The following is a 25,739-nucleotide window of genomic DNA, read 5'->3' on the forward strand; positions in this document are numbered from 1 at the left end:
CCAAGAGCTAAACAGGACATGGCACTCAGTCGGGACACAGCATCCACTTGTACAGTTATGAATGAGAGGAAAGTGTGAATCCATAAATCCTGTCCGGGGACAGACTCCCCGCTCAAAAGGCAGAAATTCCTTTAATCTGTGAGGCGTTGTCTGGAGCCGAAATGCGCTGTAGCTGTTTCTGAAGGGTGGAGTGTCTGCGAGTCTCAGGGGGTTTCATATCACATGTTTCTCCTCTCTGATGGTCAAGATTAATTCCAGTCTGATTCATGGTGTAACAGTTGGTAGCTGTCCAGAGATGGCTCTGGCTCAGTGGTCAGGGCAGCCCTTCGTCTACGTGTGATAGTCTGTGGTTTCTGTGTCTGTGTACCCACAACATTCACAAGGTGTTACATATATACTGTACAAGTTTACTGTATCTTCTCTGGCTGAGATGGGATATTACTGCACAAATGCAAACTCTTGCTATCAAACAAATTTTAGACACTGGCACAGAAAGATACACCGTACAGATATACTGTTTACCACGTTCATTATCTTAGTTCAGCAAGTTAGCATGCTATAGCTAGCCACTGAAGTAGCGAATTAACAGCATTTGAAAACACTAATAGATAAATAGATAAAATGTTGTCTTTGTATAGCTTATCCATGACTGTTTTCATGTCTGTCTTCTTTTGAAAAACAAATTTCAACAAGCGATAAAAAGTTGAGATTTATACTTTTACAACATTTCAGAAATGTTCTACTAAACAAAATAGTTTAAAGATGAGCACTAACTGGTTGATCTGGCAAATGTATCTCTGGTTAATTTGCCAGCATTTTCTAATTAGGACTATAAACACAAAGTGCAGCTGAGGCTGGTGGGAATGTAATTAGTTTTATTTAGTCATAAACCAAACTATTGGACAAACTGGACAAAAGATGGTGCCATTAAAGTTCATCCTCAGAGGAACATGTGAACCAAATTTGTTGAAATGAATCCAATATTTGTTGCAATTTCAGTCCAGACCAAAGTGGTGGACCAACAGACAGTCTGCCAGCGTGGCTAAAAATGAGCCAACCAGCTGAACACGTCATTTATCACTTATATTGTCACTTCAGTGTTTATTAGCATGCTTCTCTGGTGGGCCTCTCTCGTATCAATGTGCTGGAGCCTGAAGCAGAAGCCTGTCAAAGCCATTCATTCCAAATCTGGGCTGTCAGCCGGGGTCAGAGGTCAGCCTGAAGGGTCATGGGTTAGGTGCGATTGGTTGGACTTAGGCTGCTGGATTTGGAGAGGAGTGAAAGTTGCACTTATGTGTTGTAATGTCTCAGCACATATGCGGTGCAATAAGAAACTTAAATACTTACTATACGCAGTATACAATCCTAAATGATGCCTGTAGAATGTATGTAGCAGAAGTCTCCAAACAGTGCTTTGACTAATTTCACTCAAAATTAATTTTCTTTTTTTGATTTGCTTTGCTCTGTTTGACTGTTTCACATTTAACAAGTTCAGTGAGCACTGGCTGCCTCCCAGCTTTCAGTTTTAATGTGTCTGTTGGGATGTAAACCTCGAGCAGCTGAAGAAGGAAGATAAATCTCTGATTTAGGATGTGCATTTGTGTTGTTGTTGATGAAACGAAACACACACACATACATTCAGTATGGATGCTTAAGAGAGAGGAGCAAGATTGTGTTGTGGATTTATTCGACCGTAAAGAGACAAGGAAAGAAGGACTGGCGCCATCTGCTTTACTAGACTATTACATACATCAAGAAAGAGATGGAAAACTTCCTACACTGGTAATTTGATCTGATATGAATCTAACCCATACTAAAACATATTATTGACGTCTGAAATATGAAGTATTGTTGCTTCTGTGTGCCTTTGAATGCATGCCTTCTTATGTGTATGTGAGGTCTGGCAGCACAATGACCTCGATGACTTGAGTTAAAGTGGGACAGCTGTTAAAAGATGCGGGCTGGCACCGGCTGATGGAAAAATAGGAGAAGATGAGGGAGATCAGGGGAGGGAAAGGAGCAGAGCACGAAACGGAGTTCAGAAGAAATGGAGATGGGTTGATAAAAGGTTCACGTAGACCAAACATCTGTCTGCTCTCTCCTCGCTTGTTTTCAGCATCTTTAAAAGAAAAGAAAAGAAGTGTTTACACGCAGAACTCATGCTTATACAACCAAAACCTGTAAACTGAAATTCTGAACTTGCACAGGGAGTCTCTGAAAATAAAAACTTTCCTTCAAACTTTTTTATTAACAGTGTTTTGGAGACTGAAGCTATGGACTCTGAGAGTTTTTGGCCTCCTCAAAACAAATGTTAAAGCAATAACCTGGAGGTGTCGTGTGGGTCTGGCTGCTAGCTATCCTCATTAAGCACAACTACCTGTAGCTGCACTAATCGTTTCTCATTAGCAGCAAGTATTTTCTCCTCTTTTAATCAGTGAGGTGGTTAGAGCCATGCCCAATCTCAACTGCTTCCCCTTCATGACTATTTCATTCCAGTGTCATTATCCTTTATCCTCTAATGGCCCTAACCCGCACAAATCAGTACTCTGCTGCTGCTAGCTCCCAGAGTTTCTTCAGTATACAGTAATTGCTTCTTTTCAGTAATTCTCCTTCTCTTTCTTTCTTTTCATCATTTTCCTTTGCCTTTTTTCCTCTGTCTCTTGCCTACTTTTCCTCTCCGATCTTGTGCTCATCCTTGGTTTAAAGTTTCCCTTTGTTTTTCTGTCTCCCAGCTTTCTCCCAGCTGGTTTCTCCTCTTCCACATGCAGCTATCATCTGTCCCCTCCTCTCTCTTGCTCTCCCATTTCTGTCTCTCCCTCTCTCCCTTCTTCCTCTCAGTCCTCCTTCTCGTCTCCCCTCTTCTCTCCTCGTCCTGCTACCAAGCACTTTGAACTCAGGTAGTCGTGCTGCATTCCTCTGCGTGACCCCTGTGAATTAGGTCGACTTAAAAAAAAAAAAAAAAAAAGAGAGAGAAGAAAAAAACTGAAAAACTATTTCAGCTGTTTCTATAGCGACTGTGTGCTCTGGGGTCCCACTGTGGGGTCAAAGTGACTGAGAGGCGCTTTAGTAAGTCCTGTCCGACTTCAAAGCTCTTCCTGTGCTTTCTGTTTTATTGGACTTGATGCTGTAAGGGTCAAATACAGACAGTCCCATATCCCTGCTGCTACACACACACACACACACACACACACACACACACACACACACACACACACACACACACATGACTTGAAAATGCTGTCAAGCTCACCAACGTACAGTCCTATGTTGATTTATTTTGAATTGCCACAAGGGGGAGGCTGTATCCTTCCAGTCATTTCTAAACGCACCTGCAGGCTTGGCTTAGCCCCAGAGACATCTTGACTTTTAGTTGCTAGAATGGGTCAAGCCCCCAAAATGCTGAACCCTTTGTTTCCCATAATGCAACTTAACAGCATCTCTCATGAGACCCATGCTGCCTCCTAAAGGCCCACTTCTTTCACACTCCACGCTTCCGGTTTGTTACAAGTCTGAAGTCCAAGCTGAACATAACCCTGGTGACATCACAGTAACATCATCATCAAATTTTAAAAATCTCTAGAAAAGACGTCATTCAGCTGTTTTTCCAGGCTTGGCCGTACACAAAATCAGTGGCTTGCCCCTTTAAAATGACTTTACACAAGATCAGACACCCATGCTCAAATCAGGGTCAGTATTTAAGGATATTTATTCTTTTATCAGCTCAATGAATAAAAAAACGTTTGATCGTAAAGCAAATGGCGAATAGCTCCACAATTTCCTCTTTTGCCAGACATGTAATTCCTTTTATGTGCAGTACAGAGAGTGTGTAAATATGTGTTTAGGGATTTCAGGCAGGTTGATATGTAATTAAAAAGATCAGACTTCCTCGTGTATCAAGTAACAGTAGATGTTAGCTCCACTGGACTGGAAATCCTCTGATAATTCTGAACCGGCAGTCTTCCTTTCCCTGATAATAGGTGGCCTCTTCTCTCTCTTGGCAGTCAACCATTACATACTGTGTGTGTGTGTGTATGTGTGTGTGTGTGTGTGTGTGTGTGTGTGTTTGGTTTTCATGTAGAGTTTCTATGAAACATGGATTATGTCTTTGTTCCTGTCTGGCAGATCAAAGCCGTGTGGTATTTTGTGACCAGCTCTCTTGTTGTGGTGAGTTTTCTTTTCTGCAGTCTCTTTCCTTTGGGGGGTGTGTGTGTGTGTGTGTGTGTGTTGTGTGTTGTGTGTCTTGTGTCAGTTAATGTGTGGGGGATGTCATTTTGTAAACCTCAGTTTGGAGTTTGTTATTGAAGGTTTATAGAGAGTGACGTGTTTATTTATACTTGTAGTATTTGCACTGTACCACGTTGAAGATGTTTATCTGGTGCCTCTGGATGGTTCGGGGTTATGAAAGCTAGTTTTCTTGATGGTTGCACATACCAAACATTCTGCAGCAGAGCAAGAAAATGAAGAAGTGTTTTTCTCCCCCCGTTTCGGGCTGCACTGGGACATAACTTGGAGAGAAATTCACTGGAACATTTAGAACGTATTTTGTTGCTTCAGCAATGTGATGTAACACTTCAGTTCCTTTTTAAGGCTGGTTAAAATTAGTTTTTAGTTAAAAGATTCATGGTTCATATATTTTGCTTATGTTTTAATCACTGAACCAAGAAAAAAGCTGATGCAATTTACTGTAAATTCCCTCGTTCCCTGTGGTGGAATATTTGCACTTATCAACACTTTTTCAGCCGTGAAGGTTGGAAATGCATCGTCAGAATCTTCTCACTGGAGGGAGCCATAGTCACATTTTCACTGTGCAACCCAACATTCATCCTTGTGCAGAAAAGGATGAAAACATGCAATAACAATTCAAATTCATACAGCTCACTGATTGTCACATTTCATACACATTTGCACCTGAGTGACATAAAAACACAGTATCTGCAGTTTTCTTTGTAGGAAAGTACATTACTACAGTTTTTCAGTGTTCGATATTAAAATATTGGTTTAGGGAGGAGGAGGGATTCCAAAGCAAGACCTTTCCCATGTTATTTATATTTTTCATCTGCTACCCATATCTCAATATTGTACAACATTAGATAACTATAGAAGAAAAGTGTAAAGTATTTAAGATTGTCTAATTTAAACATTTGATGTCTTAAAAATGAACATTAATTTTCACTAATTAACCAAATATATACATTAGACATAAAATCAGCAACTGGTACATTTTCAAACAAATGATGCATCACATTGATCAAATATTCCAGCCACTCTCTATGTTTGAAGCAAGAACTGCTGACTGCTACAGCACCAGTAGCCATCCTGTACCATCCTGTTTTATTCATGTATTATTTATTATTTGTTTCATGTGCAAAATGAAAATATATATAAGAAATTACATGTGTTGGTTGCAGTTTGATAAATAATAAAGTGATTTTAAATCACTGATAGATAATAATATAGGTGATCATGTTATAAAACAAAAAAATAAAAATCAAGATACCCTCCCATGCTCTGACCATCCCTCCCACTCTGATCTGCAAATCTGCTGCAAACTGTCTAAAGGAATTATCAATTTCATCATTCCCTGCAACCGCACACTGTCTGTGGCCTGTGCGACAGACTGAGATCACACCGACCCAAACCATCCACGTAATTACTTACAGACAGACACCCGCTGACTCTGAAGGCTCTGGTCCTGCAGACAATTCTTCACATGACAATTTGTTTAAGACCTCTGAGCTCCACTGCCCCTGCATTTCTCCCTCAGAAAAACACTGCCGCAGTCTTAACTGTAAATTTTCCATTTTTAAACTTTGAGATCTAACTCAGTGAAACAGAGACAGAAACTTTTTCTCCATCTTTCATGTCATGCCAAGCTCTTTGGCTTCAGCTCCGAGGCTTTGCCCCAGTTTGTCTGTATGCATGTGGTGATTCCTGGCGCTTGACCCCTGACCCCTGTGGTCTATCTGACGGAGGAGGAGGAGGAAAAGGGCGGAGACAATGAGAGCCGCTCCTGCCATGATGAAACCCATCCCGTAATCACTCATCTTGTCAATGAAGTATCCTAAAAGGAAAAGTACAATAGCAATATCACTATCACGTTATCATTTTGGCTTCATTTAACAGCAGATAGTTATAAATGAGGCAAAAGACTGAGGCAGAGATAAGGAGAAGAGGACTGCAGAAAGATTAATTTCATCCTAAGGCAGTAACGCCAGTGCTTTCCTCCCGTGACGGAAACATAATTAGCACGCTTTGATGCATCCTCAACATCCGTCAACTCTCAGCTCTTCAAAGTGCTGAAAGTACTGAACGGTACAGTAAATAAGTTAGAAATAGCCTCAGTGTCAGGGGGATCATGTTACGTTATAAATAGGACACCACAGGCTACATTTGTATCAACTTGTCTTAAATTAGTGCTTAACTGGATTTGAGGTCAGTGTCAGCCTTTAGCAATGTCTTAAATTTAACATTTACACGTGTTGGTATCACTTTATTCTAAATTAGATTAAAGAACTAATTAAACAGAGATAAATGGAAAAAAAAATGTGTAATCGAGGTTCAAAGGGCTGAAGCGGTACTGGAAAGTGTTTTTTTCTGTTTTCTAGGATTCTCCTGATATATCAGGCCAATGACGATGGATACTTGTCCATATAAAACCCTAAAAGGAAATCCAAGTCCTTCAACGCATACACCCTGCAGAGCACACTTTGAAAACTCTAATCGCTATTATTCCCTGTTTTTGGCCATGCTAACAACCTTCTTGTAAATCCATAAATACCAATAAATTAACAAACTACAATGAGGCCAAAGTGTTTTTTTCCACTCATGGAGAAGTTTCACCAGCTGATTTACTGCAGGCTATGCTCAGGGCCAGGACGCTTTCTGGCAGTGGTTGCTGTGCCTGGGTGCCAAAGTCAAGCTGGATGTTTTTCAGGCTGTATTTACTTCTACTGTTAAGAGTTGTGTGTGAAAACAGGTTGTAACTTCAATAATCAGGTGGAAATGCTCATTGGTTTGCAGGTTGGTGGTAGAGCAGCAGCTTGTGTCGGTTTGCATAGAGAAAACACAGGACAGGACGTCCCCTCTTTCCCCGACTTTCTATGAGTACCAGACACATCTTAACTGCCATTTAACTTTAATAGCTGACTATTTTTATTTTTCACAAGACAATAGAGTAATGAAGATAAGTGCAAACACATTTCCAAAGTAGCTGGCACATTGGAGACACTGTCCAGCCACTGCCAAAACGTATCCATTTACTATTAAATGTATTTAAATGTATTATAGAGGAGCAATGGGATTCAAAATATTACACCTACACATATTACACCTAAGAGTCAATATCCTTAATTCATTTTCCCAATTAATAATGAAGGTGAAAATATACATCATAAAAAGCAGACAAGAAGGATTTTTACATTATAATAGTAAGATAAGTAAGTGTGTTATGTAAAACACCACATCAGGAAGCATTTTACCATGATTCAAAGCTGCTATAATAAATATTTTAACTTTAACAATGCATCAACTGACTGTGTGTGTGAAAGTGGTCGCTTGTGGTGATGAACCCACAGAGAATTATCACTTAACTCTGCAGATTCATTCAGCTCTAAAGACCAATTTATTTCCTTTCAGCCTATTGTTTTGGTTTCCTGGCACGCAACTTTAATGTTTTGGTTCACTCTCATGACTGTTATCAGTGTCATTTTCAGTAACAGCAGGCTGCTGTTTTCATTGGAAAAAGCTCCACGAACCCACTACACTACCTGCCCAGCTAAGTTAGCAAAGTTAGCAAAGTTAGCGACCATCTGGTGAACATATTGAGGCATTTAGCCGCTAAAGACTCAGATGGTTTTCTCAGGAGTTGGCGGACAGCAAAACGGAGCTAAAAGGAGAGTGGATACTGGGCTTACATTTGCCAGGATGACACAAACTCCATATCTGCTTGGATGTGTAAATGTGTTGAAACTGTTTGCTAGCAGGTTCACCGCATTAATTTTAAAATGTGATAATAAATGACATTAAGAAAACAAACAGTTAGTGAAACTTTAAAGTTTTAAATAACCATTTGGTATTTACAAGATGTTTTGGTTTTTTCTACTCCTTTGTTATGTTACTAAAATTGTTCCATCACAGTGTATGAGTTTGGACAAATGTCTCAAGTGACTGCATGAAAATTCAGTGGGGAAGAAACTCCATTAAATGAGTGAAAAAAAAGATCTTTGGGCGTTCGGCCATGAAATTAACACAACCATAAAGAATCCGGATATTATAATTTTTGCACAGTTGGTCTTTCAATATAAAACTCCTGTATCCTGCGGGACGGACCATTGACAAAATCCATGATTAATTGAGGGGTGGTGCTGCATGACAGGAAGGAATAAAAATCTCATCTTCATTGAATAGACTCACTGGGCTGGACTTACAATGCAGAACGATGTATAAGCACATTCATTGTGTTATTTAATGTGACGGAAGAATAGGAAAAGGAGAATGGCAGACACTGTAACCTGGAGTTAATGATTTGGATTTTTCTGAACCTCTGCTAACAGAAATGTTGAAATAAACACTATTCTATTCTGCTCTGTGCAGCTTCTTGTTTATTTCTTACTATCGCAGCCAGTTAGCATGGTGGAGTGGTTTACAGGGAATATTACAGCAACCACTCAAAACTGAAATCCATTTCTTTTTGATATGCACAGTTGGTACACTGTGTACTTGCAGCTCACTATCAAAGCATCTTTCTCACTCACCAGCAATGGGTGGTCCAAGCAGGCCTCCGCTGCTACGTATGAGCATGAAAAAGCCCAGTGCGCTTCCAAGCCTGTGGACGCCCACAACCTCAGCCAGCACAGTGATGTGGATGGAGACCGTGGCACCGTACACCAGGCCATAAGCTGTGCTGACAGCAGCCAGCTCCGAGAACGAGGAGGCCAGTGGGCAGAGGAGTAACACAGTACCCAGCAGAATCACTGTGGCTGTCAGCTGTTGCACCTGGTAGGAACAGAGACAAAGGAAACAGACAGCCGTCGCAATGATGTGGCCTTGACACTCACCTGTACACACTTTTCATACAGACAATACGCTACGTCTCTAAAGGAGCAGTCTGACATTTGGGGAGTTAAGTTTGTTCGCTATCCTACAGTTAATTACAAGAGAAGATTGACACTTTACACTACATTTCTTAAACTGAACGTACCATCTTCACCAGTCTCAGGTTTGCCACCCAGCCAAAGAACAGCCTTCCAAACAAGTCCAGCGCAGCAGAGATGGACATGAGCGCAGCCGCCTGGTACTCCTCAATCCCCTTACTGCGGGCATAAGGAATCAGGAACAAAGCTGGAGCGAAGAAACCCAGAGCAGCAAACACCCCAAACATCGAGTAGACCATGAACTGCGTATTAGTGATGAGGGTATAATCTACGTAGCGCAGGATTTTGGTCCTTAATTCAGCCCTCTTACTCCTGCAGTTTGGGTCTTTAGTTGAATTAGGTATCCCCTCAGGGTCTTCAAGACACACCTCCACTGTCCCCTGATCAGACCTCTCAGATATTCTCTGCTGCTCTGTCTCTTGACAGTTCGCTTTGCTCTGATCCGAGTCCTCTTTTGTGAGCAATTCCAGTGAAAAGCCTTGTTCTTCTGCTTTGACCTCGCTGACACAAGTCACATCTCTGGTGGCTTTTAGGGGCCTCAGCAGCATCCCACACACACACAGGTTAAGCTGCAGTGCCCCTAGGATCAACAAAGCACCCCTCCAGGAGTAACTGTCAATAAGTAGCTGGAACAGCGGCGTGAGGACAAAGGTAAAAATGCACTCTCCGGCGCTGGCTAAGGCGTTAGCCACCGGACGCCTCTTCTCAAAGTACAAGCCCAGCATGGTCACTGTGGGTGTCCAGGTTAATGCATAGCCCAAACCTGCAGCAAAGGACATCAGTTAATATCAAATTTGTGTGCATGTTGTTTTGAGTTTGTGTTGTATGTTTGTACTCACCATTCAGGAACCCCACTGTTAGGTACAGTTCAACCAGATTACGAGCAAAAGCCCCAGTCACGACCCCTAAACTGCAAATGAGTCCACCAATTATCACAACAGAGCGGTGGCTGTAGTGAGCACTCAGAGCAGATGCTACTGGAGCTGCAGAGCAACACACAGGACATGTACTCATTATAATATTCAGCATATATACAGTAAGCTAAATCTATTCAGGGAAACACTGTAAATAAAGCACTTCACAGCAGGTAAGAAGTCCTATTTATTTTTCACATGTGTAAATAAAGCTGTTCTCTTCAAATATAATCCTGTTTTATCCATATTCTCAGTGAAGATTGACATTAATTTAGACTGCATAAGACTTGAGAGGTTTAAGAGTTAATCCTAGTGTCACTGTGTGAACAGGCCAACATTTGTAGCTGACAGGAATTCATTTTACCCACAGGATCAGAACACTGGAGATCAAAAAACAACCTTATAGATTCTAATAGTTTTGTGTGTTATTAAGACGTTATAGTTCATTTAACACAAGAAAAGACCTGGTGTTTTTCAAGATGTAGGAGAGGGCCACCTGGTGGTCAGACCCTCAACAGGCCTGTGTTTGTGTTGAGCCATCTGTAGGATTTGACATCAAGTAATCAGGGATTTTGAAAGCTATGAAAATGAAATTTAGGGAATAGTTTAAATTGAGGGCCATGAAACATGTACTGATGTCCCTCCAGTGTATACTAAACAAATGTATTATAATGTAATATAATGTATAAATTGCATTATATTTATGTACTTATGATTTTAAAAAAGTCCATAATTACCGAAAATGTGGATGGTAGCCACGGCAATAGAGGTGATCCATGATGTCTCTGTTGCTGTGGCTTCAAAGTATTTGTGTATTTCAACATAGAATACACCAAAGACCTTAATGACCCCAAAGGTCAGACCAAAGACTATGAAGCAGGAGAGTGAGACGAACCAGGCGTATCCACCATCAGGGGCTGCTGTTGTTGCTACAGCTTCCATCCCCTTCCTAACCTTCACTGCAGAGCCCATGTCAGTCTGCACTGGTTTCTCCTACACTCAAATGTCTTGGGAGAAACATACAGATGTTATTATCTTTCGTACAGTAATCACCAGAATTTGCAAACTACTTCTAATGAAAGTGTTCATGATAATCAGTGGATTCACAATGCTAATTAATTTTTTAATTCATCTACAAACATGAATGCTGCACTCACTGAAATACAGGAAAAAATCATCAAACACAAAAAATCTTAATACTACAACATTCATACAACAATACCCTTGTACACAAAGCCGGGACTATACAGTAAAGAAATGTCTTTCCCAGTTTGTTGTGGAAAAACTCTTCTGGCCTGCACAGCACAAGCACATCTGGGATGATCTGAGGCACCAACTGTGAGTCAGTTTGCGTTACATCAATGGCCAACCTCACTTATCCTTTCTGGCTGAATAGCCGAATAGCAAATCCCTGCATCCTGAATCCAAAATCTTGTATATATCAATGCTCATGTGTTTGGAATGAGAAGTTCAACAAGTGGGTGTAATGTGCAGTTGCCCAAATATTTTTGGCAATTTAGTGTCTTTATCATAAAGCCTCTGTTTTTCTGTTATCTGTTGTCTTGCTTTCTTTCCTCATGGGATCAAAGTTCATTTACGCCTGCATTAACAGGTATTTCCAGTCATTACTGAAATTCATCCATATAGCAATGACACTGCTTGTTTGCTTTTGACCTAGAATTGTTTCTACTATTGTATTTGTAGCTTCATTAATTTAAAAAAAATCATCATTATGAAGCGCGTATTTGGAATATAAGATTACTATATGTGAATACTTGGATATTAGGATATTGGATATTTTTAGGTGGATAATTTATGATAGAAGGTTGTTCCTGGACATCTTTGACAGAAAACAGTGCTTACACCTGTTTAGAGAAAGAAATAAAAAGTAACATTTTGTCTTTGTGAGCTATTTGTCATCCATTTGGACCAAAGTCACTGCAAGCAGATTAAATTTACCAAGCATGACAGGATTTAGCTCAATTCCCTTTTCAGTTGATGAAAAATACATAATGCTCATGATAATAATGGAGCTTCATAGAAGGCATGAGAACCTGTTTACAAAGGATTTTCCAGCATTTTAATTATGGAGATTACAAACCTTCTGTGTGATTGAACTGAAAAAGGTCTCAACCCAAATCTGAATGATGACCCCAAGAGCTACACAACAAAATTCACGATATAAATTACAGACTTTACACACATTATATGTAAAATCATACCACCATACCTGTTGTGGTCAGCTTGAAGGCAATGGCTTTGACATTCCTTTCTTGTCACCTGCAGTGGCAGTGGTGTCACTCAAACTACATAGGCAACATAAAAAATAGGTACTCCCAGAGAAAGTCCAAGTCCAGGTTAAAGAGTGCAAAGGTGAAACATGGGCAATAAGTGACAGAGACAGCATGTTGAATAAAATGTTGATGGCTTGGCATGTGCCTTGCATGTGAGACCCCAAGGTGAAGATATGTGTAACACGTGCACACAAGCAGTTAACTTGGAGAGACCTTTGTAACCCATTTTCTCTGGATTCCTCAATGTGTCAACAGTAAGCTCTTGTGTGCATGTGTGTAGTGAGGAACCCCTCCTCCTTTGAGCTCCACTAAGAGATGCAAGTGGGTTCGAACAGACCTTTTCAGAAACTCTCAGCATCTGCCAAATGGCCTTTCTCACCTTTCACAATAAAAGTCTCAGAATTAACATTGGCCAGAGAATCGACCACCCTTCTCCAACCCAAAGAGGCTGATGTTTGGAAAGGATAATCAAATTTACAGCAGGACTTGAAACCACTTTACGACAATTCAGGGTCAGTCTGGATCTCAGGAAACAGACCAGACAATGTGAAAATGCAAATGGAACAGAGACCGAAGCTTCACTCAACAAACTGAAATATACTTCACAAGGAAAATCATGAGAATTAAACACATGTAGTCTCTCTCTCTTTCTCTGTCTCTCTCTCTGTCTCTCTCTCTCTAATATAGCCATAACACCTCTTCAGCCTGGCTTTTAATTAAATATAATCCTTTTGCTTGTTCACTTATTTTGTTGCAATTATGTTATAAAATGTATTTTATTCTATCTTTTCTTTTATCTTTTTATCCATTCTTTTATTATTAATTATTAATTGTCTTATGTTTGTTTTTGTTTGCTAATGCTAATTATAGCTTTGTCCTTGTCTCTTTAGTTTATCAGTCATCTGTGAAGCAGCTTGAGCTGCACTAACCTGTATGAAAAGTGCTGTACAAATAAAGTTTGATTGATAATATTCTTCTTGGAAGTACCACTATGCTTGTGTTAATAGGTAGCTCATGAGAGAGCAGACCGTTTAATCCAGTCCCATTTTTAATTTGGGGGAAAAAAACCATGTTCCCCTAAACTGTAACAGTTAGATGCAGTGTTGTACTCAGTTCACACACTGCTGTCTGAAATGTAATGCAGGATTTTCCAAATAAGTCCTGGTATTGTGCAGCAGTGCAGCATTCGGGCCATGTGGATTTCATTTAATAACATCATACACACCCATTTGTATGCAGTCTGTGGTTCCACCATAAACTGACACCATCTTTTATGAAAATGAAAAAAAAAAAAGTCAGACAATCATAATTGGCACATGGTAAACACCCACACAGGGAGATCAAGCTACAGACTCAGACAAGCAAGACAATGTTCTGCATGGGGCAAGTCAACACAGTGGGGAGGCCGAGCAAGTCCTTTCATAAGTGATAAGCTTTCACATGCTCACATCTCTCCTGCTGCCTCACAGACAGCTGACGTGAATCCTCTGATGAGCAGTGTGTCAGGATATGTTGCAAACAGTGAAAGCAACCTAATGCTTGGACTGCACGCTTTCTCTGAGCAACATTTCTTTAAACGGGTGAGGCCTTGACACGATGCTGTTAGATTGTTCATCAAACTGCTACCAAAATACATTCAAGAATTTACAAACACTATTTTTATTATGCTAATCAACAGAAAGGATTGCTTTCTGTCTAATTTCTTTTCTACTCCAATTTCACAAAATAATAATTCAGTAAAGACAAGTTGTTAATCAGTAAGAAACAAATACATGATGCATTTTGAATTAGCATACTAGGATCAATCTGCTCTATTGCTGTGTAACATTGACTTTCTCATTAACAAACAGGAAAGGATAGAGATTATCTGAAATGTGACCATATGTGACAAAACTTTTTTTTTACAGTCAGATTCATTATCCCACAAACAGCTCAGATAAATGCTACATAAATTAGCTTTAACCGCTTCTTTGTGGTGCATCCCACCAATAAACGTTTCCAAACTATTAATTCAGCTTATGAATAATCTATTTTATGAGTCTTACAGTTCACTAAAGATGCACAGTATCATTGAGATAGCCAAGTCTTTTGGCAAAGTTTCTGTGGGCTCATGAGTCAGCAGACAATAGCAAAGACAGTCCATAGTTTTGTTTTAATGGGGCAACAAATGATTATTTATGTTCCACTGATCACATTAGATCTTCTGGAACTGTCAGCACAACACTAAAGCATTTAAATCACAACACCGGGGTGACTCATTGGTCTGGATTTGCACTAATTTTAAACGTTATTGTTGGACCACTCACTCTTTTAGTTGGAGACATTTTCAACTTTAGTTGGGCTCTGTGTTGTGGTGAAGGTCACTGTGTTGAAGCTTAGAGCTTAGAGAGACAGACATACAGAGGATGGTGGAATAAAAGAATCAATCTTTTAAAAATTTTTTTTAATCTGAATCTGCCCATCATCCAGACGATAATTTAGATGGGGGTATATATATCTCCAGGACAGTTTTGTATTACATAATATCCTGAGGAGAATTATCCCTTCCTTTTTTCAGAGGATCTACTGTAATTTTTTTTTAATGGAAAAGACTCGCCTTTGGTTCACTGAACATTGAATTATACATCCCCAATGGCTGTTCTAAAAACAATAAAAGATTTATAGGCATGGATGATAAATTATAAATCTATGGTGGGGATGACTGGTAAGGGTAGAGCAGTGGTGTAGTTGGAGAGGAACACCTTCTGAATAATGAATATGTGCTGGTGAGGCCTGACACAGTGGGCACAGAGGGGAGAGTTATTAGCTGTGTTTCCAGAGGAAGGTGGATTTGTCTGATGTCTTTGTGTGTGTCTTCTTCAGGTTTCACTTCCCCCAGCTTCATGTCTGAGTTGTTGCTGCAGCAGGGACTTGTCCGTCTGTGCAGGCTGCCTCTAAATGTCACCAAATTCAAAAATCTTAAAGATAAAATGTCACACTTTCTCTTATACATAACCTCAGATGTTTGTGCATATGAAGCTGTCCATAGTAATCCTGCTGCATGTGGAAAGAAAGGACGAGTGTAGATCTCAACTAAGATCATTCAATTTTAATAGAGTTCATGTTACACAACCAAATGGTCAGTGTTGCCTTCATTCCTTTTGGAGTTTTGTTTTTTTTTCCCCAAGGATTTAAGCAATCCATTAAAACAGCAATTTCTGAGAATCCTGGTTTTGGGGAAAACTTTGCTGAATAAACCTTTGTTGTTGTTTTTTTCTTGTTTCTCAAATTTTGAAAGAGTTCAACATGTTCATGATGCAATAACTGTGAAACACAGTTTAACTCTGTGTCTTTTGAAGGAAACTGAGTTGTTGGACAGCCAGCTCTCTCTGTTCACCTCTGTATGGAAGGACAACTGGTTTTCAGTTGTATGTCTCTTCTGTATAAACTGCTTGTTTTGTTTTGTTTTTTTTTTAACTATGCTAGCTCTAAGGATGGCAGTGTTGATTGTTTTGTCTAACACTGAAATATCTCAGCAGCTGTTGTATTGAATTTTTACTTTGGAGACCTCTTATCTTTTGTCTTATGCCATCAGCAGGTCAAAGTTTTCACTTATCCAATGACATTCATGGTTCACAGGATGATGGATGAATCCTAATGACTTCACTTTTCCTCTAGTGCCACCAAGATTTTGACAATTTTGGTTTTGCATGACATGCCTCAATAGCTATTGGATAGATTGTCATAACAGCTGGTGCACACATTTAGTATGAAGTGCTTTTGTTTATGTTGCTTTTCATTATGTCATTACTGCTAGTTAGCAAATGTTAGCATACAAGCAATATATAATATGTAGAAACACAATAAAGTATCTGGCAAAACTTCACCTACTTCCAAGGTGACTACAGGTGTCACAACAGAATGATAGATGACCCTGATGAAGGCCGCAAGCTGAAACGAGTTGGTCAAATAAAATACTTCTGTTTACTTCAAGTGTTGCTGGAGTTTTAACCTGTTTAAACCTACTAATATACCTGTTTGTCAGAGTGCCACAACATCCCCACCTTAAACAAACTTACGCACACACATCTCCAAATTGAAAGCCGTGGTGAGCAGGCCACGTTGTTGGGATGGATGACACCCGACTCCCCAAACAACTATTCTACTCCCAACCGAGCGAAGGAAAGCGGACCAGGAGAGGACAGAAAAAGCGCTATAAAGATCTTCTAAAATCAAATATGAAAAGCTGGAACATCAACTGAAAGACCTGGGAAGAGCAAGCCAAAGACTGTGCTAGCTGGAGAGTGCTGATCCGAGCAGGAATGGAAAGATTTGAGAGGACATGGACGAGCAACATTTAGGAGAAGAGAAGAAAGTGGAAGGAGAATCCAAAACTTCCCACCATGACCACTTGCAATTTATGTGACAAGCAGTGTACAACAACACTGGGACTCTTGAGCCATCTCAGGGTTCACCAGACCACCAACGACTAGTGAACCATCATCCTCGAATCCCGAGGGATAGCCACGGTCACCTGCTAAATGTCAGAATGTTAGCATTGTCATTGTGGGTCTATTAGCATGCTGACATCAGTATTTAGCTCAAAGCGCCACCGTGCCTCAGTACGACCTCACAGAGCTGCTTGCATGGATGCATTAAGTGCTGATTGTGCTGCTAAGGTCAACTGGAGGTCAAAGGGGTGGTTAGAGCCATGGCTGCTCAGTGAAAGAAAATTTAAATAAATAGCTTTAATTCACAACAAATAACCACCCAGTTAAAGAAATACTGTCCTCGAGGTGTCTGACCACGAGCCACTTGTTTATGTAACAAGACAGATTTGTGGATGTAACCAGCACAACAACAACACTGTTACACAAGACACAACTTCTCTGAATTTTACACATGCACCACACTACAGCAACTGCCATAAAAGCTAATAAACCAGTAGGGGTGTGTGTGTGTGTGTGTGTGTGTGTGTGTGTGTGTGTGTGTGTGTGATGCAATCAGACACTTGATTGTGTGATGAGCCAAGGTCATTGTAACAGAACAATGAGGTGGTAATCATACAGAGAGGGAGTCATCTGGCATTGACTAACCGGCCTGCAGTCTGGACTTTGCTCCTGCCGTCTGATTAGTGATGGAACCGAAAGTCTGGCAAATCAATGTTTATTTCAACCCATCTGTCTGTGTTTGTCTGCGATAAAAGACAAGTCTTACCTCAGATCTTGTCTGACACACACACACATATACACACACACACACACGCGTCATCAAGGATTTAAATCTTTGTGGTTTAAGTCAGTTTAGTGCTTTTGTTTCTCTCATCATCACTTGACTCTATTCAAACACAGTATGAAATGTGAGTCTGGAGCCATAATATACATTCTATCAATACATATTCATAACAACCTGACAGAGCTCAATTGGTCTCTGGTGATTCAATTAGGAGAAGAGCGATGTTGTAAATTGCACAGCTGGTTCCAGGGATGAGGAAAATTTTAAGATGTTTTTCTGAGTTGATTTTTAGGCTAGCCAGGTTCAGTTAAACTGGCCCCCGGCACTTTCCCCACTCTGTCTCCTCTGAAAAACAGTTTAGTCAATGATCATTTAGGATTCAACCCTGCTTAAAAACCAGATCATGTACCCACACTCGCTCACACCAACCCACACACACTGTAGCAAACACTGCACATCTGCACACCCATTTTGTTTTAAGCTGAGTGTGAATTATTCTGGTGAATGAAGAGGAGAGAGAAGAGCAGAGAGGGCAGAGGAGCCGGCCTCCTCCAGAGGGTGGCTGACTGCCTTGTCAGAAATTCTGCAGACACGTCCAACCTCAGCCAACACTTGTACAAGCAAATATATTTGACCTTTTGGACGTGATTGACCATTAATCCACGGATCAAGCTACAGTGCATCCGGAAAGTATTCACAGCGCTTCACTTTTTCCACATTTTGTTATGTTACAGCCTTATTCCAAAATGGATTAAATTCATTTTTTGACCTCAAAATTCTACACACAATACCCCATAATGACAAAGTGAAAATAGTTAGCTTAAAATTTTTGCAAATATATTAAAAATAAAATACAAAATAAATCACATGTACATAAATATTCACAGCCTTTGCTCAATTCTTTGTTGAAGCACCTTTGGCAGCAATTACAGCCTCAAGTCTTTTTGAGTATGATGCTACAAGCTTGGCAGTTTCTCCCATTCTTCTTTGCAGAACCTCTTAAGCTCCATCAGGTTGGACGGGGAGCGTCGGTGCACAGGCATTTTCAGATCTCTCCAGAGAGGTTCAAGTCTGGGCTCTGGCTGGGCCACTGGAGGACATTCACAGAGTTGTACCGAAGCCACTCCTTTGTTATCTTGGCTGTGTGCTTAGGGTCGTTTCCCTCGACCCCGACTAGTCTCCCAGTTCCTGCTGCCGAAAAACATCCCCACAGCATGATGCTGCCACCACCATGCTTCACTGTAGGGATGGTATTGGCCAGATGATGAGCAGTGCCTGGTTTCCTCCAGACATGATGCTTGGCATTCAGGCCAAAGAGTTCAATCTTTGTTTCATCAGACCAGAGAATTTTGTTTCTCATGGTCTGAGAGTCCTTCAGGTGCCTTTTGGCAAACACCAGGTGGGCTGTCATGTGCCTTTTACTGAGGAGTGGCTCCGTCTGGCCACTCTCCCATACAGGCCTGATTGGTGGAGTGCTGCAGAAATGGTTGTCCTTCTGGAAGGTTCCCCTCTCTCCACAGAGCAACGCTGGAGCACTGTCAGAGTGACCAGAAATGTTTCTGTACCCTTCCCTGTGCCTCGATACAATCCTGTCTCAGAGGTCTACAGACAATTCCTTGGACTTCATGGCTTGGTTTGTGCTCTGACATGCACTGTCAACTCTGGGACCTTATATAGACAGGTGTGTGCCTTTCCAAATCATGTCCAATCAACTGAATTTACCACAGGTGGACTCCAGTCAAGTTGTCGAAACATCTGAAGGATGATCAGTGGAAACAGGATGCACCTGAGCTCAATTTTGAGTGTCATGGCAAAGGCTGTGAATATTTATGTACATGTGATTTTTTTGTTTTTTATTTTTAATATATTTGCAAAACTTTTAAGCAGACGTTTTTCACTTTGTCATTATGGGGTATTGTGTGTAGAATTTTGAGGTAAAAAAATGAATTTAATCCATTTTGGAATAAGGCTGTAACATAACAAAATGTGGAAAAAGTGAAGCACTGTGAATACTTTCCGGATGCACTGTATACTTCACTCAAGTTAATGCAAGAACAGGTGCGATGTTAATGCTTCATTGTCAAGTTACTGTTGTAACAGTGCTACAAAGAAAACATGTCATTAAGTTGTTTAGTAAACAGGGATTTTTCTTCTTAAATCTAATTTTCCACATGAAATATTCAGTCTAAATGTGGAAGAATTTGAACCTCTTGGAGATAACAGGCATCCCAGATGAGTCAGCTTTATGTTGGGAAAAGCAAATTGAACAGTCTCATAACTTCCATATTTCTCCAACACATAATATTTCCATGTCTAAATCCATATTTTATCTCATTTTATATATCTGGCTCATCTTCTAAATGGGTTTTCAATTGCTGGTTGAAGGATTTTATGTTTTTTTCTTTTACACAGTGGTGTTACAATCTGCTTTAAACTGTATAAAGATGAGCTAAAGTGCACTCTCTCCTTGGATGACTCTTCAATTTCCAGCCCTGCGTGCTGTCTCCTGCCCTCCACCTCTGTTTCAGTGCATCAGCCTTTGCTTGCATCTCTGTGGCACACTCCCAGAAAACACAGGTGTGTGTGGGCTTACCCAGATGGCAGCGTTGTTGATGCTGAGGGGGAGCAGCCAACTAGCCGATTGGACACGGGTCACCCACCGGCCATGCAGCACCTTTTCTAACACTAGCTGAAACTAGAACTTTAATCAGCAATATTTTCACAAATGTGTGGGTTGCTAAACAAGTCTTTGCTGGTGAAGATGAAAAGCAACGTATCTTTAAATTATGAGGTGTATCTCCAACAAGATAGTTGTCTCAGGAGCAAAGTAATCACCATAGAATTGGTTTAATATGTGATATACAGATAAAGTGTTATATCGCCTAACCAGTAAAGATTTCCTTTGCTCAATTGTATATTATTATATTGTTATTATTTATCTTCCCAAATATTTGTTATTGCAGTTTCTTGCAGTTTTCCTGTTCTCTGCACTGCCACTTTGCTGCTGTAACACTGTGAATTTCCCCACTGTGGGACTAATAAAGGCTATTTTATCTTATCTTATCTTATCTTATAATATTGGCTCCCGATCAGTGGCTGCCAAATTGAGACATATCCCTGTTTGCAGTCATCATAACACCACAGCAAAGAAAAGCAGCCCTCGTGAAACCATTCCAGTCCCTCCAAGATCAAAAACAACCATTTAAAATGTAAGAGGATTAAACACAATTATGGACACTTGTGTTGCCTGTATAGAGTAAAACAATATGCACAGCTCAAACAGAATATGAATATGTAAATGGTTTATCTCACCAGTTGATGTCGAGCTCTGGTCTCCAGGTGAAAGGTGTGTCGAGTCAGAAGGTTGTTTCCAGGAAATGCAAAGGTGTTTACGGGAAGGTGGGGGATGGGTGGAGGAGCTGTGGCTTAATGAGTGGGATCAGCTGCTGCTGGAGGAGTTTTTGAAAATGAAGATTTCTTTAGGGAATAGCTCCCTTGACTTTGGTAGCAGCCCCTACCCCCACTCCATCCCCCTTTCCTGAAAGGTTAAAGAAGGATAATGCTGGAAAATTATCTAGTGTAAATTGATGTGTAGAGTTCTCTTATTTTTTTGTGATGACGTGCCCTTCGACCAGTTTCGCCGTCTTGAAAGGACAATTTCAAGATGCAGGTATTCCTTAAAGTATAGTTGAACCTTCATCTGAGGAAAACAGTGGCTTTTTTTCTTTCACCTAGCTGAATATAAATGGAAAATTTCAAATGCAAAAATGGTGATCGTGGTATATGAGAGGCACAAACTGATCTACCTGATCTGCTGATTATTTTTGGACCAATCCTCTCTGAGTATGCAGATGATGGGAAAAGTGACCACAGGACAATCTCCAAAGAAACCACTTTATTTTTGTCAGAATTAGGAAACATGACCTGTTTAACACACAAGCAAAAGCTAAAAAAACATAGATTAAAATGTTAATCTTTCGGACAAATGGGCCTCATGTACTGCTGCAACTCCAGTCCCGTGGGCGTTTTCACACCATTACATTTCATCTCGCCTCTATCATCTACTCAATGTAATTTGCATCTCCCTTGTTTCTAACTGAGTTATTTCTCCCACAGAGGTGCTCTTTTGGTAGACATCTCTAGAAGCACAACTCTGGAATAATGATTTAGTTTGAAGAGCCTCCTGTTTTCATTATAGCCTTCCAAGCTGCTCAAGACGCAGCTACGAAGCTAAAGACTTAGCCTTGAATGAGCTTAGTGTCTGTGTGACCATCCCTTGTGGTGTTTTAACCGTGGTGGATAATCACAGTGAAGTTGACACTATATAAAGGGCTAATTCTGAGTCCAAGCACATAGTTCAGCTCATTATGACGCTGAATAATGTGCTTGGCTTTGATAAGAAGACAGAAAAAAGACTCTCCTTATCTCTGTCCTCCCCCTTTCACTCTCTGATATCTTACTCCTGACTGCCTGCCTCTACTCATTTCTGTCACCCAGAAAGGTGCTCAGTTCTCCAGTAGTTTTACATTTATATCAAACCTCCACACTTCTTCTGATTTCCCCTCTGCACTCTGGAAAACCAACTTTCATGTGTCAGATCAGAAAGTAAAACAACTTTACTCTCCGTTTTCACTGACATACACATTTTGTGTTATTCAGTCAATTGGTTCTAGTGTCCCTGCTGTGTGGCAGTGTTGGCAGATTTATAGATTTTCTTCACTTTTCTGTTTCATTCTTTTAAATTAGTGGGAGAAGACACTCCAGGACTCCTTGAAGACTCCTTCAGCTGATTAAATTCTACATTTGCAGGCTGAGCCAGGTCACTCAAGACAGTAGATGGTGGGATATGGCCGTTTAAGGAGCCTCCATGCTGATATCCTGTGTCTGTGTGTTTTAATTGGATCCACATCTTATCAGAAACCTTGTGGTGTGCATCCAACTTGACACAAATAGCAGGGAGCCAACACAGACTGATCAAATCTCATGTCAAAGAAGGAATTTAAAAAGACTTTTGACAACAGAGGAGAAAATAGCTACACAGTGACATTTACCAGTTCAACCTTCACCGCAGGACATAATGGGAGTATAGTCAGCATAATCTCTCATTTTCACTGTATGGAAAAGTCTGTGACAACCCCTGCAATTCGGTCTTTCTTGCGAGGATACTACCTCTTATTTCTCTCCACATCTGTACCAAAGTTTATAACCTTTTTAAAGTTCAGATTGTTATTTTTCATCTTTTTTTGTTGAGATTTCCTCAGTTATAATGTAATTTTAAATTGTGAGAAATACTGTAAATATTTCAGGACTCAGCAAAATGTATCTGTAAAAGAAGAGAGGCTGTAATCATAATCTAACCTAATCATAAAGGGGACTTTCCTCAACTAACTGTGAAAGCAGCAGCGCTGGACAAACATTTCTACCTGACGTTTCAAAATGAAAAAGGAAGGTTTTTAAAGTGCTCTTTATTCCAGGAGCACATCCATTCGAAGGACCAAAAGCGAGCCCTCCACTTCACCTGTTCCTACACACACACTCTCTCTATCACTCTCCTTTATTAGACCTTTATCAAGCTTGAAGAACATTGAAAGTCAAGTACTGGCTTCACTATTAAAATTACAGCACTTCTTGCAAAACAGTCCTCAGCTCAGACGACCCTGCAGCACTTAACGGTAGCTGCTGAGTGGTCATCAGTTTATAAATATAGGATGAAAGTAAAACTGGCTATGAATTTTAAATAGCCTTCCTCCCGTCCTTCCTTCATGGGTCTCCACGATGTAAAACTGGTCAAAAATCAGACCAGGCTGATTGAGATCCATCAGTTTGCCCAGAGTGAAACAAGAAAATTATTCCCACTCTCATGTCTGTATAATAATATTAAGCTACAGCCAACAGTTAGTTAGCTTAACTTAGCATTAAAGGTAAACAAAGGTAACAAAATATGCCAGCCAGTTCCTCCAAAGATCACTAATTAACATGGTATAGCTTTTTTTTTTTTTTTACAAAGCCAAGCTAGTTTTTACCCCCATTTCTAGTTTTTATGTTAAAAATATGTTCACCAGCTCAATGGAAAGTAGCTCAAGCATGCTTGAACAGTCGCTATACGTTGTTAGATGACGCAATACGCTAATTAGCATTTCCATGATGTCGTATTTGCATTTGTCATTTGGTTCTATAATTGCAATGTTGTAAATTTTACATTTCTCTCTGTGTAGCAGAATAAAACAAATGATATACAGATTGTTACTGAGTGAGGTTTAGAAGTGGTAGAATCCACCCTCTTTCAGTCTTTTAACTAAGATAAGCTATACTAAGTTAAGCTAGTGAAGCCTCTTAGCTTCAGCCCCATTCTTAAGGGACAGACATGACAGTGGTATCAGGTCTCTCATCTACTGTAATTCTTGGCAAGAAATCGAATGACCGTATTTACAAAAATATTTAAATCCTTTGATAGTTTTAAATTGTATAGTGATCAAAGTTCCTGTATAAGAACATTTTAAATAATATTGCTAATTATTTTAGTTAATACATGTGCTACAGTATGTGAGTGATTCACCTCCTCCTCAGTCTTTCTGTGGCCCCAGGAATCCTCAAAGTTGGCTCATTAATAATACAATCATTTTTTAAAAAGTCAGACCACCAAACTGAGTCACGTAGTTTCTCTTTTCCCCAACTTGAATCATTTGCCCTGCAGTCATAAATGAAACCAGAGAGGCGTGGAGCATGAGAGAGAATGATAATTTGAGAATACCATCAAACTTACTTTTCCTTGCCTTTTTCTTCCCCTTTTTCCATTTGTAACACGCAGGTGTTTTTAATGTCACAGTGATAAGAGGGAGGCAGAGCCCCTTAATTCTACCTGGCTAGCCCTCAGCACCTTCATCCTCACTTTACTTAGCAGCAGTAAGAGAGGCACCTATGCAAGTTGAGTTTATTTGTGCAGCTTTCTTAATCACAGTTACAGTCTCACAGGGTTGCTAACGCCCACATTATGGGAACAATGAATGCATGCAATGACCCCTTCAACCTTTAGACTGTCAATGAGCAAGAAAAACTCCCACTAAAAACCTTGGTCTGCAATGTGAGTAGGTGTGTGAGAGAGAGCATTTTGTCTGTGATTATGTGGGAGAGAGACAGAGAGAGAGAGAGAGAGAGAGAAAGAGATGAGCCCTCTACAAACTTTTGATGGATTTGTTTACATGTTTCTAACTTTTGGAATAAATTAGATATGGCTAAATTTATTATGTGTAATGCTGTTGTGTGGTGGTGTGACTTTCTGAATAATGGTCTGGTAATACTGTTTCAGATGAGCAGTCGTAAATTACGTTAAAGGGGGTTGATCTGAGAGAGAAGAGATAAAGACAAAGAGAAGCAGGGAGGGGGCACAATCTGAGAAAGGAAGAGCTGTACTGATACCACAGGGAAGGGAGTAATCTGGTCATGGTGTGAAACTGTAAGAACCGTGCAATTTATTTTTCTGCAGGGTGTAGATGTCTGCAGGCTTATCACATACCAGGTATGTGATAAGCCTGCAGACATAATCCTAAGAGAAATCTAAAAGAACAACTACACAGAAGATCCAACCCAGTGAGATGCCAATAAACAATCTTCGCATAAACTCCACGTGTGTATGTGTGTGTGCAAAAGACAGCAAAGAATACCACAGAGAAACAATGAGTCTGCATATGTGAGTGCAAGCTTAATAAATATTCAATAAAATAGACATATTTTATCCTGGTTTTATTTAAAAGAGCAGAAACAATTACAGGCTCCTCCTGGTGAGTTTTTGTAATCTGCGAAACAGTTGCACAGTTTTTGCCAGTTAATGACAGTGAAGTAGCTTAATAGCCCCATGCTATTGCACCCATTTGTTTGGAGGAAGCTATCAGAGACTGAACAAGTGCCTTAAAAACACACACTCATCTCAATTTATTTCCTCAGGCTGTGGTTCAAAGATATTCAATTAAATAGAATAAAAGAAGTAATGTGAGTCATTTATTAAGCGTAAATACATCGAGAGGTTTGTGGGGAAACAATAACATTTATCATCCACCCACTGACTTACACTGTAATGAGTAAATCGTAATTAAAAGTTAGGTTTGATAGTAAAAATGTGGGAAGCTATTTCCGTTTTGGTAGTTTGATGATATACTGTCTGTAAGTCT

General features: G+C 40.1%; 1 protein-coding gene across 2 annotated transcripts; it reads right to left on the reverse strand.

The window, feature by feature from the left end:
* Positions 1-4,628: 4,628 nt before the first annotated feature.
* LOC139606074 (monocarboxylate transporter 2) lies at positions 4,629-12,401 on the reverse strand. Of its 2 annotated transcripts, XM_071458085.1 has the most exons (6): positions 12,297-12,401; positions 10,804-11,073; positions 9,992-10,135; positions 9,200-9,915; positions 8,754-8,994; positions 4,629-6,061 (listed from the first exon to the last, which is right to left on the reverse strand). In XM_071458085.1, the coding sequence occupies exons 2-6, from the start codon at positions 11,036-11,038 to the stop codon at positions 5,859-5,861; spliced, it is 1,539 nt and encodes a 512-aa protein (XP_071314186.1). In that variant the 5' UTR covers positions 11,039-11,073; positions 12,297-12,401; the 3' UTR covers positions 4,629-5,858. The 2 variants fall into 2 exon arrangements, with proteins under 2 accessions (XP_071314186.1, XP_071314195.1); XM_071458094.1 differs by lacking the exon at positions 12,297-12,401 and having other exon boundaries at positions 5,715-6,061; positions 10,804-11,168.
* Positions 12,402-25,739: the final 13,338 nt, after the last annotated feature.

This window comes from Trachinotus anak, unplaced genomic scaffold (assembly GCF_046630095.1).
Source record: "Trachinotus anak isolate AG129_WGS33_773 ecotype Australia unplaced genomic scaffold, CSIRO_AGI_Tana_v1 ptg000002l, whole genome shotgun sequence".
Taxonomy (NCBI): domain Eukaryota; kingdom Metazoa; phylum Chordata; class Actinopteri; order Carangiformes; family Carangidae; genus Trachinotus; species Trachinotus anak.

Bases quoted from the DNA above. Each gene is read 5' to 3' on its own strand.
- LOC139606074 (XM_071458085.1), bottom strand. From the start codon at position 11,038: ATGGGCTCTGCAGTGAAGGTTAGGAAGGGGATGGAAGCTGTAGCAACA. The intron at 10,136-10,803 runs GTAATTATGGAC...GTTGCTCTGCAG, and splicing joins GGCTACCATCCACATTTTCG to CTCCAGTAGCATCTGCTCTG. The intron at 8,995-9,199 runs GTACGTTCAGTT...TGTTCCTACCAG, and splicing joins ACCTGAGACTGGTGAAGATG to GTGCAACAGCTGACAGCCAC.